Source organism: Sorex araneus, chromosome 3 (assembly GCF_027595985.1).
Source record: "Sorex araneus isolate mSorAra2 chromosome 3, mSorAra2.pri, whole genome shotgun sequence".
NCBI lineage: Eukaryota > Metazoa > Chordata > Mammalia > Eulipotyphla > Soricidae > Sorex > Sorex araneus.
Genome location: NC_073304.1, coordinates 222,356,134 through 222,370,459, shown reverse-complemented (window position 1 = coordinate 222,370,459; position 14,326 = coordinate 222,356,134). Strand labels below are relative to the sequence as shown.

At 59.2% G+C, this 14,326-nt stretch overlaps 1 protein-coding gene across 4 annotated transcripts in view; it reads right to left on the bottom strand.

Moving 5' to 3' along the window:
- The window catches only part of MPP2 (MAGUK p55 scaffold protein 2), a 31,947-nt gene extending 18,303 nt beyond the window's left edge, over positions 1-13,644 (bottom strand). The window contains exons 1-3 of one of the 4 annotated variants that reach the window (XM_055130577.1): positions 13,317-13,644; positions 10,657-10,720; positions 6,258-6,376 (exon numbers count right to left, since the gene is read on the bottom strand). In XM_055130577.1, the coding sequence (XP_054986552.1) occupies positions 6,258-6,376; positions 10,657-10,687 (150 nt within the window). In that variant the 5' untranslated portion in view covers positions 10,688-10,720; positions 13,317-13,644. Of the gene's footprint in view, positions 1-6,257; positions 6,377-7,655; positions 7,813-10,656; positions 10,721-13,034; positions 13,053-13,316 lie in introns of those variants that run through there. The other 3 variants (XM_004620984.2, XM_055130579.1, XM_004620983.2) reach the window with 3 other exon arrangements.
- Between the last annotated feature and the right edge of the window lie 682 nt (positions 13,645-14,326).

Here is a 14,326-nt window from a genome sequence, read left to right as displayed (position 1 = left end):
AGTTCCAGACAGAACTTCTCCCACTCGGGCATTTCTGGAGAAAGGCATTGGTACCAGTCTAGTGTGGCGCACTGGTGTCCGTGAAGCTGCACTGGGAGGTGCCAGCAGGCCTGGGACCCAGTCGGGTTCAGGGAGAAGACAGCGGACCTGGGAACCATCGGGAGGGAACAAACTATTTCCGGTTCATTGCCAATACCCGGTGCAGGGCTCAGCGGGCACCCAGGAGGCATTTGTTGATCAGACGGCAGATGAGTGAGTGGCTAAGTGACCAGAGGCAGCCAGCCACTTAGGCCAGGGCTGGACAATGCTGCTGAGGGGTCACACTTTGGAAAGAGCTGTCTTGAGGAGTCTATATCCCCAAGATTCTGCAACCCCCCTCCCGCCCCTAGTCTCCCCCCTTGTTTCACTGGCTGACTCACTGTAGAAATGAGCTAACGGGCACTGGAGCTGGGGGGGTGATGAACATTCCGACTCTGAGATCAGCCTGGGAGGGTGACAGATCTCAAGCGCCTAAGCAGCGAATGTCTCCCTCCAGCAGGGCAAGCTTAAAAACTCCTGTTACGGGTCAGCAAGGTAATACAATGTAGAGGGCGCTTGCCTTGCACACTGCAGACCCAGGTTTGAGCCCTGGCATCCCTTATGGTCCCCGGAGCACCCCCGGGAGTTGATCCCTGAGTGTAGCACAAGGACTAATTCCTGAGAACTTCCAGGTATGGCACGATAACAAAACAAAACAAACATCTAGATTCACTTAAAAAAAAAAAAAGTTACAAGGCCAGCGGGTAAGGGGCGTGCCTCGCATGCCGCCAACCCCAACTCAATCCCCGGGACCACATATGGTTCCCTGAACTCGCCAGGAGTGAGCCCTGAGTACCACCAGGTATGGCCCCAAAAACACAGTAGGGGCACACACTTTACCTCAAAAATCACACTTAAGGGGCTGGAGCGATAGCACAGCAGGTAGGGCGTTTGCCTTGCACACGGCCGACCCGGGTTCGATTCCCAGCATCCCATATGGTCCCCTGAGCACTGCCAGGGGTAATTCCTGAGTGCAGAGCCAGGAATAACCCTTGTGCATCGCCGGGTGTGACCCAAAAAAAGCAAAAAAAAAAAAATCACACTTAAGTAAAATATACAGATATCAGGGAGCCAGACACCAGCAGCCTCAAGTGGGCTGGAGCATGGGGGAAGGAAAACGGCGGGAGTGGGGCAGGGAAGAAGCACGCGCTGCTTTTTATCTGTTTGTTTGTCTTGGGGGGGATGGAGAATCTCCCCAACAGGGGGCCTCAGGTTCACTCCCAACAGCAGGGCTGGACGGGTCCAGGCCAAGCTCTCAAGAAGAGTTGCTCGGGCTGGAGAGATGGCCCAGGGGTCTGAGCAGAGGCTTACTGCATGCTGGGGACCTACAGCACAGAGCCAGGACCAGCCCCCAGCAGCGCCAGGGGTGGCCCAAATACCCCCCCGAAAAACAAAGGTAAGTGCTGCTTGGGCTCAAAGGTGCTGGGGGCCACTAGGGCGACACCCACAGACTCAGGAGCCTCCAGGGCCACATCTCACTGTAGTGAGTTGGGGGTGATAGGGTTAAACCTGGGTCTCTGTGCAGGCATGGGATGTGTCCCTGACAATGGAGCAACCGCCCCGGTTCTGCATCTTTTATTTCTTAAAAGGAACGAGCAGGGACAGAGAGCACAGAGGTTATGGCACTTGTGAACCAGAACAATAGTATAGCAGGGAGGGTCTTTGCCTTGCATGTGACCAACCTGGGTTGGGTCCTCAGCATCCCATATGGTCCCCGAGCACCACCAGAAGTAATTCCTGAGTGCAGAGCCAGGAGTAGCCCCTGAGCATCACCGAGTATTACCCAAAAAAGCAAAACAAAAACCCAAAAACAACCAAAGGTTAAGACACTCAACTCATACTGACCCAAATTCAATCTCTAACACGGTGTATTGGTCTCCTGAGCTATGCCAGGAGTGATCCCTGAGCCCAGATCCAGGAATAAACCCTGAAAACTGCTGAGTGCTCCATATCACCCCCCCCCCCCGCCCCGCCGCCAAATAAACAGAACAAGCAATGCAGAACTTGGTACAATAGCCAATCTGTGTGAATGACCCAAATGTCAAATGATGGACAAAAGAAGAATAAATAAAGCTACGAAATATATATTTATGTATATATATTATATGAATATAAGAGATCTATATACATCTTACATAGCCATAACATGAAATCATGCAGTTTTATACAATGTGGATGAGTATCATTATAAGCCAGAATAATGATATATAAGTCAGAGGGGTAAGGACAAAATGATCTCACTCTTATATTACAGAGACGAAACAAGGAATAGACAGGATTGAAGGATGACAAACCCTTGGCCTTGGATTACAAAACTGAGCTAATCGAGCAATGGGGACAGAGGGGGAAAGGAAGAAGTGGATTTAAAGTAACATAAGGAAGGGTGGAGTGATAATCCAGCGGGGCAGGTGCTTGCCTTGCCTGCGGCTGACCCGGGTTCAATCCCCCGCATCCCATTTGATCCCTTGAGCCTGCCAGTAGTAGTTCACTAATTCCTGAGTGCAGAGTCAGGAGTAGGCCTTGAGCATTGATGGGTGTGACCCCAAAAACAAAAAGAACATAAGGACATTGGTGGAGGGACTTGGGCCTTTGGTGGTGGTAAGCTGCAGTAACTATGTATCACTGTCACTGTCATCACTGTTATCCCCACTGTTATCCCGTTGTTCATCGATTTACTCGAGCAGGTGCCAGTAATGTCTCCATTTGTCCCAGTCCTGAGATTTTAGCAGCCTCTCCTTACTTGTCTTTCCCAACGATTGGAGGCTCTCTCAGGGTCAGGGGAATGAGACCTGTTATTGTTACTATTTTTGGCATATCGAATATGCCATGGGAAGCTTGCCAGGCTCTGTCATGTGGGCGGGATACTCTCAGTAGCTTGCCGAGTTCTCCGAGAGGCACATATATATATTTCCCTCTATGATTCTATGGAAAATGGGTAGGGAGTGTCTTATGATGTGTCGCAGGAATATGTTCACTCATGCATGAGGCTTGGCCAGAGCATTTGGAAAGCGGCCTAGAACATGGTGGTGGTTGGGTAGTGGAGGTCAGCTGCCGGGGCTGGTCCCTTGGGGCAGGGAGGGCTCTCACCCACCCCCCTCTGGGGTGCCCTGAGTGGAAACTGCCTCTGGCGCGGAGTCCGGTGGCATGGTTATGGGAGCCTCACTTATGCTCCCTTCCGGGAGAAGCAGCCGTGAGTTCTGGAGGGTGGCCGATGAGGTTATCTGGCACCAGCAGGAGGTGGTTTATGGGTGTGACCCCTGGTGGCCGGAGACTGGGGGAAGCAGGCAGAGGATCTCTGCTCCCGGGTCCTGTTGAGCCCAGAGTCCACCATCACAAAGTTTCGTGTTACCTGGGTTCCGTGGGACTTCTCGAAGGCCCAACTATGTATATAAACCCATAAACCTTAACACTGCTGAGAAAATAAAGAATGAGCAAGAGCCAAGGCGCAGGTTGACATCCCGAAGGTGCGTCCCAGAGGTGAGAGAGCTCAGCGCTTGCCTGTTCCACTCGCTGTGACAGCGCCATCCAGAAACACCGGGGCTGTGCCAGGCCCAGGTCCGGGAGTGGACACAGGCAGGAGTCGGGTTGCTCAGTGGCCAAGCCTGCCTGGTGTGTGCCCCTGGAGGCCACAAGTTCAATCCATAAACCCCACACCCTGGCATCCAGCATGGCAATGCCATGGTGATCCCTGGTGCCACCACAAGGGCGCAGACCTCAGCCCAACACAACAACATGTGGGCCCTGGACATGGCCATAGCAAGATAGGCGGAGTATAAAAGGGCCGTAAAAGGAAGTTCGGGGGACTGGAGCGATAGCACAGCGGGTAGGGCGTTTGCCTTGCACGCGGCCGACCCGAGTTCAAATCCCAGCATCCCATATGGTCCCCTAAGCACCGCCAGGAGTAATTCCTGACTGCAGAGCCAGGAGTAACCCCTGAGCATCGCCGGGTGTGACCCAAAAAGAAAAAAAAAAAAGGAAGTTCGGGTTGATTCTTCTTCCCTTTGGGAAGGGAAGGGTTTCTGGTGGCTTCCGGCACGCATGAATGGTTCCCTGAGCACCAAGCGGTAAGGTGCCTGCCTCCCTTCCGTCTGCTCCAATCGCCTCCGTTTTCCCTCCCCAGGACCCTCCCATTCTCAGGACCCCCAGTTTCCAATTCCCCAGCTCCCGGAACATCTGTCAGCTGATGAAAGCCAACATAGGTGCTCGGCCGTGCCCAGGAGCTCTCTCCAGCTGCCCTTAGCTGTCCACCCCGCCCCCTCCCACCATCCTGTCTTCCGGCCACCCTCCACCCGCCTCCTGCCACAGCATGGCCTGGGGCTGCCTTGGGCCTCCCCACCAGCCGGAGCCCCAACCACTCCCCTGCAGCACACCCACCCTCCATGCCAGCCCTGTTCACCTCACCCACCCTAGACCTCCTCCCCAGCTGCTGGTCCCTTACAAACCCTGCTTCCATCTGCCCACATCACCCCCCTTTCATCCCAGTGTCCCCCCTCCCCAGGCCCCAGGCCCTCACCTCCATTTCCTCCCTTGTCCTCCCAGCTGGGCCCAGGGGTCACGTGACCTCTGAGCTGTTCCCACCTGCCCCTCCCGCTGCCCCTGCACTTGGGCCTCCTCTGCCCCGTCCAGCAGGAGCCCCACACCAGGGATGGGTCCCCTCCTCTTTCCCCAGCATCTGTTTGGCGGGGCGGGGGAGGGAGACTTGGGGCGCCAGAGCCAGTTCTCAGGGGCTATTCTGGCTCTGTGCTCAGGAATCGCTCCTGCTGGGGCTCAGGAACTGTCTGCAATGGCGGGGGACCCCCTCACTTTCCCTCACCCTGTCACTCCTGACCCCCTTCTGTCTGCCTCTGGTTGCAGCAAACATGCTCCCCGCTGCCCTGAGAAGTGGCAGCAAGGGGGTGTGACCCCCTGAGTCCCCAGCCTCAGCTCCCACACAGTGAGGGCGCCTTCTCCTCTCTCCCCTTCCTACCTCCTGCAACCCTGGGCAGGACCCCTGGTGCCCCCCCCCGGGTCCCCTCCCTGCCCCTGTCACACCTGTCTAGGCTTCCTGGAGTGTCTGATCTCCCTCAAGGTTGTGACGCAGATCTCAGGGTCAACGGGGGGGCTCCAGGCTCCCCAGATCCCACCATGGCCTCCATCCACCTTCCCCGTGGACACCAGCGTGCTCCCCATGGCCCCCGGAACCCTGCGACTCCAGGCTCACGCTCCGTCTCGCACCTGCAGCTGCAGCCTCACACTCAGTCCCCTCCCGCCTCTGCCTCTTCCTCACTTCTGTTTCTGCTCAAGATCTTCCCACAGCCCCAAATGCCCTCCTCATGGTTAAGGTTCTGCTCAAGGGCTCCTTCCTCCAGGAAGCCTTCCTTGACCACTAGGCTCCCAAATAACCTAGAGCAGCTGCTCACCAGGCTGTTGGCAGAATGTCGTGTTGCTTTGCCTGCCTGGTGGAGTGGCCTGAGGAGTGGCAGATGACCTCTAAAAGTCAACTTTAGGGGCCGGAGCAATAGTACAGCAAGGAGGGCAATTGCCTTGCATGCAGCTGACCCAGGTTCGATCCCCGGCATCCCATATAGTTCCCCAAACACCTCCAGGAGTGATTCCTGAGCTCACAGCCAGGAGTAACCCCCGAGCATCGCCAGGTGGGACCCAAAAAGCCAAGAATCAAACAAAAAAGGCAACTTTAGGGGCTGTAGAGATAGTGTAGCGGGGAGAGCCTTGCTGACCTGGCAAGCTCCCCGTGGCGTATTCGATATGCCAAAACAGTAACAATAAGTCTCAAAATGGAGATGTAACTGGTGCCCACTCGATCAAATCGATGAGCAACGGGACGACAGTGCTACAGTGATACAGTGACCTGTGTTCAGTCTCTGGCATCTCCTGTGGACCTGAGTTCAGAGCTCTGGGGAACCCCTGAGCATTGCTGGATGTGGGCCCTCACCTCAAAAAACAGGGCAACTTTACGAAGTGTCCAAAGGCATTGCCCCCATCAACCCTACACAACCTGGCAGCCATCAGGCGCCCAGCCCACATGCCTACCAGCCCAGAGGGGCTGCAGCCCACTATCCGCAGTTCCTTATACTCATCTGCCTCACACATAGGCCCCTCCAGGTATCCCCTGATCATGGCGGCCCCTGGGGCTGACCCCCCCCCAGCCCATCACGCTGTCTCTCCCCGGAGGACTGTACCTTGGCCAACGATCTCACTATGGGACTTTCCATAATGCCTCGAAGGAAGATCAGGTCCAGTTCGGCGGCGCCCGTGGCATTGGGAAGGGATCCCAAGTTGTCCAGGACCTGCTGCATGGCTGGGGGAGGAGGAACAGCCAGTGAGACACGCACAGGAGGAGGCACAGGGGCACCCCCCACGCCTCTCCCCCAACAACTCCCCTCCCAGCCTTGCTTGGGCACCAGGCGGATGCTCAGGGGTGCAACTCCTGCCCTCTGCCCTCCTGCCCAGCTGTTGCCAGGCAGGGCAGGTGGGAGGCTCCAGGCAGCAGAAAGTGGGGGGGGAGGGAGAAAGGAAAACAGGTGTCAGGTTCCTGATTCTGGGGATCCAAGAGCCCCAGACTTCTTGCTCCTTCTCTGGGGTGACTGAAGAGGCCCAGGGAGCTAGTTTCTGGATGCAGGCTGGGCATCATTATTCCGTGTGACCAGTACAAGTCACTGCCCCTCCCTGGCCTCAGTCTTCCCCTGCTGTACAATGGGTGGGCTGGCCTGGCTGCTGGACAGAAACCCCCAGAGCTCTAACGGGCAGTAATCCATTATCCCTGAGAAAGCCACGAAGACCAGAGGATGCCACAGTCGATGTCTGGAACACTGGCTGGAGCTGGGTAGAAGGCACCCTAGAGCCTGGCACGGCCATAGGCACCAAAGGGCTGAGCAGACAGCTGGGGGACCGGTCTGGGACAGGATAGCACCACGGACATGAGAACCCCCCGACACGGAGCCCCTCGGAGGCTGCTGAGGTCCAAGGAGGGGCTGTCGTCATCCACCCGTCCCCCAGCAGAGGTGGCAGCAGTGGCAGGTTCTGGGGGAGGGAGATGCCGAGTGTGCCCAGCTGGGGTAGAGATGGGCAGGGGGTATCATTAGGCTGCCACGCTGCCACCCACGCCTAGTCAGCATCGCAGCACTAACTGGGGGACGAGGGGGTGGGGACGGTCCCTGTCACCTCTCACCACACTTGTCAGCATACCCTGGGGGTGGGAGGAGGGGGTGCTGGAACTAACTGGCGGCATGGCACCCTGTTCCCTGCCTCACTTTCTCCGGAGACAATGGCCAAGCCAACCCTCAAGAGCCCTCCCTCCTCCGTACCCCTCCCCCACCGGGCTTGGCACTGGCCAGAGACCTGCAAGAGGCCAGGGAGGGCCCCTCCCTGATTTTCCTCGGGGGGTCCCTGGGTTCCACCCTCCTGGCTCCCTAGCCGCGGGAGGAGAGAGCGCCGCCTCCGCTCAGGCCACTCTCCTGGAAGTCTGCACCCCCAGACCCTCAGGCTCCCCGGAGTGACTCGCTGGACACCCTCCCCGGATGCCCACAGCCCCGCGGGGCCAGCTGTGCCCCCGGCCTCCCCGCCCCGCCTTTCCCTACCTTCCCTCTGGAGCTCAGCTTCCTCGGAGGAGCCCAGGGATATACCCTCCAAGGAGGCCCCGCTGCCCGGGCTGGCCGCCATGGCTGTGCCCCTCTCAGAGCAGGGGTCCCCGGGTGTCGCCTCCACACAGCGCGGGCCCTTCCCAGCCCGAGGGGGGCGCGCAGACGAAGGCGGGACTCGGGGAGCGCCTTCGGCTGGAGCAGCCAATAGTAAGACGCAGCTGCCCTGGCGGCCTTGCTGATTGGCTCGAGCCCCGAGTGGTGCCGACGAGTGGGAGGGGGAGTAAAAGGAATGGGAGGGGGCGGTGAGACAGAGTCCTACTCCTGGGGTGCCAGGTCCCCGCCTGTTAGTGCCTCTGGGGGAGGCGCAGAAGGTGGCTGACGGTTGGGGCTAAGCGTCAGGACCGGGATGATGCTCAGAGCTCGCACTGCCCAGCTACGGGGAAGTGGGAGGCGGGCCTACCTTGTTCCCACCCACTCCTCTGCAATTGCCTCTAACGCACCGTCTGGGTACCCCCTGGTCTCTCCTCTCCTTTACAAGGCTCAGAGGTTCAAAGGAGCCTCCTCTCCGTGCCCCACCAACGCTCAGATTTCTACCGGCGGAGGTCGTGGTTCCACCGTGTTTTGGAGCAAAGTCCCGAAAGCATCCGTCCCCTCCTAGCCAGCCGGGAGGAAGGTTGCGGAGGGGCAGGGCCAGAAAAAAAAGTGGGGTTGGGGGTGCGCAGGGCAGGGCCAGGAGAAAAAGTGGGGTTGGGGGTGTGCAGGGAAGTCCTTCCCACTGCACATCTCTCAAGGTGGAGACCAATGAGTAAGGGAGGGCCCCCAGGGAGAGCTTATAGATATGGAGTTGAACCCCTGGGGGCAGTCCTGGAATTGAGGGCGGGAATGGACAAGGACGCCCTCAGCAGAGGGCGGCGCCTCCATCCCCCTGAGACCCAGGGTCCCCAGCGGGCACCTTCAGGTGCTGTCTCTGCCACTAGACAACCATTCTCAGAGGAGCTGGCACCTGGTCGCTTGGTACCCCTGGTTGCCATGGCAGCAGGTGGGGATTACACACCAGGACATTACCCAGGGGATGCAAGAGAGATTTAAAGGGACCATGCCCATAAAATGAGCCCCTCATCCTAGCCTGGATGGGAAGGAAGGAGGCAACGAGAGGGCAAGGCTGCAGGCGCAGGAATCCTGGGGCTAGGTCTCTCAACTCCCAAATTATTCCATTGTCTGTCTAGTGGAGTTAGGGTCTGTGCAGAGAGAAGACCCCCACACATGTCCTCCCTCAGGGATAATGACCCTGGGGAGGAATGGAGCAGGCAGAGGACCCAAGTGGGCTTGTGGGAGCTTCAGGCATGGTTGTCCCTTTCAGATCTTTGAGGCATGCAACAAGCACCAATGAGAAAGGCAGACCCCCTCCCATCCTCACCCCCCAAATTCAGGGCAGGCACAGAGGGTGCCTTGGAGTCTCTTGTCACTTCTTCACAACTTGCTTCTGTCTTTTCTTGAGGTAAGGGAAGGCAAGCACCTCTGACATGGCGCCCAGAGGAGCAGCGCCTCTGAGGAAGCAGGCCCAGAGCCAAACCCCGAGGCCACTCCCTACCCTGTCCCCTGCTAGGACTCCATCAAGCGGCCACAGCAAGCTCTTCTCCCCCTTCTCCCTGCATGGCACTGCTCACGTTTCCTGGGCACCCCAGATTGAGAGGTTTAATCAGAGGCTCAGGGGGTGGGCTTAGTTAACCCCTAAGCAGCTTACAGAAGGGCCCAGCAGGCTGGAGCAGGGAGAAGTCAAGAGGCCCAGCAGGCTGAATGGGAGGTGATGGCCCTGAGTCCCTCCAGGGGGCAGCACGGGGGACAGTGAGAGAGGCAGGAACTGCCTCCCGTGGGAAGCAGGAGTTACAGTTGGCCCCTGGCCACTCAGCAGCTTTCCTGGCTCAGGCTCTCACGGGGACTGGCAGGCCCTGGCACTTGGGCCTGGGCAACCTGGCGGGGGGGGTGGGGGCAGCAACGGGGCCTGGAGGCAGGGGAGGGGCTGCCTGGGCAGAGGGAGTCCAGACACTGTCAGGGCAGAGCTGCTGACAGGTGTTTGGGCCCTTTGAGGACCCCTGGCTTGGAAACATCACCTAGTAGCTCCCTGAAAGCACTTAAAGGGGCCGCATGAGGCTCTGGGTGGACAGAGTTCACACAGAGGGGCACCGTCTGGCCTCAGATTCGCAAAGGGACCCGGGCTTCAGACACACGAAGGTCTCATCTTTCCCGATACCTCTGGGGAAATTGAGGCTCGAAAACGGAGGTGACTGGCCCCAGATCCGGGCTGAGAGAGACAAGGTTTCCCCTGACCTTGCCTAAGCCTCACCCCAGCCACCATGAAGGAGGAAGACGGCGATGCAGCTCCCAGAGTGGATGCAGCTACTCCTGCTGGCTCGTGCCTTGCCCTAAAGCTCCTAAGAAGGGAGAGGCCAGTCTTCCTGACCCGGCACCTGGCCCGTCCCCATCGCCGCCCTCTGCCCATCTACTCCTGGTCCCACCTGTCACCACTGCACAGAGACTTCCACTCTGAGCAGGGCAGCTGCAGACCTTCCACCTCCCAACTCCTTGGAACTACTTCTCTGCCTAGTCGACCCCAGGCCATTGCTAATCTCTGGAGCATGCACACCCCTGCTTTCCGTGGAGGTGACCCCAACCTGGAGCCGCCACATGCTCGCCACCACCCAGGAGAGACAGCCAAGACTAAGCCAAGGGGCTGGATGGAGCAGTAGAGGGCCACATACTCCTTTTTGTTTTGGAGGTGTTCAGGACTTACCCCTGGTGGGACTCAGGTGGTACTAGGGACTGAACCTGGGTTGGCCACTTGCAAGGCAAATGCCCTACCCACTGTCTTATCTCTCCGGCCCCTGGGAAGTTTGTTCTTCCATGAACCAGTGGCTTCCCCGCCCCTACCCTCCAATTCCCCCACCTGGTACCCTTCCCACCACTGATATTTGGACCATCTTCACACCCTGATTCTTACCAGACTCAGAGGTCGTGGCAGCGACCGGCATGGTGAGGCCAGCACAGGCTCAGGGCCGTCTCTCCTGGAGGAGAGGAGAGAGGAGCATGAGGCAGCGGAAGGGCAGAGTAGCTGAAGGAACCAAAAGCATGGGCTCTTGGAAGAGCCAAAACTGTGAGGGAGACGGCAAATGGCCACAGCGTGGATGGCACCAGTGTACGAGGAGGCAGGAGGAATAGCTCTGGTAAACCCATTTCTCCAAGGAGACAAGCCAAGGGGCGACCTATTGTCCCCAAAGGCACAAAGCTGGTGGAGCACGCAGAGAAAACCCAGATTTTTGTTTGTTTGGTTGGTTTTTTTGTTTTTGTTTTTTGGGTTTTTTTTTCCTTTTTGGGTCACACCTGGTGATGCACAGGGGTTACTCCTGGCTCTGCACTCAGGAATTACCCCTGTCGGTGCTCAGGAGACCATATGGGATGCTGGGACTCGAACCTGGGTTAGCTGCATGCAAGGCAAATCTGCTGTGCTATTGCTCCAGCCCCAAGAAAACCCAGGTTTTGTGAGTGTTAAAAGAACTAAGTGCTGCTGTCTTTTTTTTTATTCCCTTCGAGAGAGGGTGGTTAAGAATCCTGAATGTGGTCAAGAAAAGCAAGAGAAGTGGGTGTTCCCACCCATCAGCTCCATGAGGTCAGGTGCTCAGAATAAAGGTATAGACACGCGCTCCAACATCTGGCTGGTTCAATGAGCCCTCCAAGGACTCTCTGGCTTCCTCCTTCTCACCTGCCTCCTTCCAAGTCCAGAGCTGGGACTGGGGGCAGGGGTGGGGAAGGGCTCTAGGAGAATCAGCAGCCCAACTTCCCAGTCTGGAGCCTCCCCAAGGAAGACAGGGACACCCCGCTCTCCTAGGGGGTAATTTCCCCCTTTGCCTTCCAGGCCTTGTACTGCTGGAGAAACCCTAATTCCCAGTTGCTATGACAACAGGAAGCAGTGGCTCACAGCAGGGGTAGGGGGTGGAGGGAAGCAGCTGGCAGTGCCCACTTGAGGACTGAAGGCAGGTTAGGCCCTGGGTAGCATCTCTCCATTCCTCTCCCTGCTCTTCTGGACCCTCTCACCCCCAGCCTCCTCCTCAGGCTCAGATCCCCTGAGCTCAGGGAGCTAAAATGGCAAAGTGTGTGGGTGTGGGTGGGGGAGCTCCCTTTCCTCCTGGACTTGCCCTTGAGGACGGGAGAAAGGAGCGCTCAGAGAGAGAAAGGGCAATCCTGCAGGCTAGCACCCAGGCTGGGAGGGATGCCCAGGATCCGCAGTGCCAGCCAGTGGCCCCGCTGCCAACCCCTGCTGTGTCTATTCCTAGAGAGCAGCCTAGGAATCCTTCCGCCCCCCGCTGATCTGACACTTTGAACCAGGAGCTCCCACCCCCACCCCCACCCCCGCCGGAATCTCCCACAGAGGTCTCAGGGTCCTTCTTCCCTAGACGGTGGAGGTGGGTCCTGTTCCCTAATCCTGGCCCTGCCCGCTATGGTCCTCTCCCGGAAAACTCGGTTCCCACGGCACCAGCTAGCTCGACCCCACCCCCACCCTGGCCTCCGAGAGGCGGAGCCGTCGGCCCCCCCCCCCCCCCAGAACAGCGGTGCCAGGCGAGCCAGCCTGGCTCCTGGCCAAGGGCCGAGACCCCACATCTGGGAGCCCGCGCCACATCTTCCTAAATCCCCGGGCCCAGCAGCTCTCTCACCCCTACCTGCAGGCGGTCCACATCACCCCAAGTGTGCTAGGTGAGGGGACCGGCCTTAAAGGGGGAGCTTGTCCCCGAGCACCGCTCCATCGATACATATATAAAGCGATGCAGAGGAGACAGGTTTGACAAAAGGCGCTTTAGAGGCAGACAGGTCGTGAGGAGGGGCCGGACAGACTGGGGGGACGGAAGAAGGAAATCCGGAGGTCTGTGGGATCCGCACGCATTATCAAATCGCAACCCCCCTCCAATTCCTGAGATCGGCCGGAACACGCGGGGCGCTAGGACCCGGGGGGACGGGGGGCGTGTAGTGAGCCATGAAAGAGGCTCTTTGCTTGCGCCCGCGGGAGACGGGGGATGAGGTCACTAAATCCGTGCCCCCCCCCCCCCCAGTCATCTCACCCTCCTCACTCTGTCCCCCTCCTCGGTTGACCTAACTTTCAGACCCTGACTCCCCGCTTTCGGAGACGACTCCTGCCCTGGCCTCCAGGCCCTAACCCTAGCCCGGAGACCCCGGCCCGGGTCCAGGACCACAGTCCGAGGGGCCACGGGGCAGCGCGGACCTTTCCCAGGCAGGACCCCACCCAGGGACGGCCGAGGCTCCCGGGGGACCCCCATACCCTCCGGCTCGCGCCCCCGCCCCCGGAAGCTCCAATAGTGCGGCTCTTACGTAATGCGGGGCTCCGAAGTCCCCGGGATCCGCGCAGCCCCCCACGAGAGGCAGCGCGGACACGCGACCCCCCCACCATCACCCCCCACCACCACCGCCCGGTGCCGGGAGCGCTCTGGAGCCGCCGCCGCGGGGCCCGGGCGAGCGTCAGTGGGCAGCAGGGCTGGTCTCTCTGTAGGAGACCCCGAAAAACAGAGACCCGGGTGGGAGGTGCAGAGGGAGGGGGCAGCCCGGAGGAAGAGGCGCCGCAAGACTGAACCCGGAGAACAGGGCCGCAAGTACCGTGCCAAGACGAAAAGAAGACCGGAACCCTGGAGCGGGAGCTGGCCCCGGGCCGGGGGGCGCCTACCTGCGCCCCGGGGAGCCCCTGACTCGCGGGGCGGCTCCAGCGCAGCCCGGCGCTCGGCGCTGCTCGCTCGGCGATGCTCCCGGCGCTCTTAAAGCGGCGCGGCCGCGGCGGCGCCAGGGGGCGGAGACCCGAGCCGAAGGGAGGGGGCCAGACGCGGGGACCACCCGCGAAAGGCGCTCGGAGAGCCCCCCCCACGGTGGAATTTGGGAGACGCGGTGCGGCCGCGACCTCCTGCGAGTCCCTGACCGGGGAAAGCGCGGCGGGGGACGAGTGCGCACGAGCATCCCTGCGGGGCCTTAATAAGGCGACTGTCAGTCTCCGCCCCCTCAGCCCGCTGGCTCCCGCGCCCCGCTTCCAGCGACTCTCCTGGCCTCCTCATCCTGCTACCCAGTTTGGGAAGGGGAGAGGAGTTTAGGAAACTCCCCCCCCACACACACACACACCCATTGAAAAAGAACAGGGGACCCACCGCGTAGAGAACCTTGGACTCAGGGGCAGCTTTTAAGAATTTCAGGATTGGATGCCGAAATATTAGACTCCCCAGAATTCCCCCCCCCAAAAGAAAAATGGGGAAACGTCTTCGCAAACAAGTTGAGACCGTATTTTCTGCCTGGTGGGGAGCTGGCCCCACATCCTTGTCTGCAGAAAGCTGTAACTCACGATCCTTCCTCAGTATTCCAGTCCCGAGAAGGAAATAAAGGGTTAAGCTCATTGCCCGCCTTCGCCCAGCCTCCCGCAACGCCCCCAGGAAAGATTTTAACTGCAGCCTCCGAATTCTGGAGCTCTAAACCCCCCTCAGCACCTTTTCCTCCGTGCGCAAAGCGTTGAGTCCTGTCGCGGTATTTCCCAGACGTCAATACCTCCAACCCCACCCCCCCCACCCCGCATCCCCGTCAACCCCCCTCAAAGCCCCGCCAGTTAATCTGCGAAAGAGCAGGGCTAT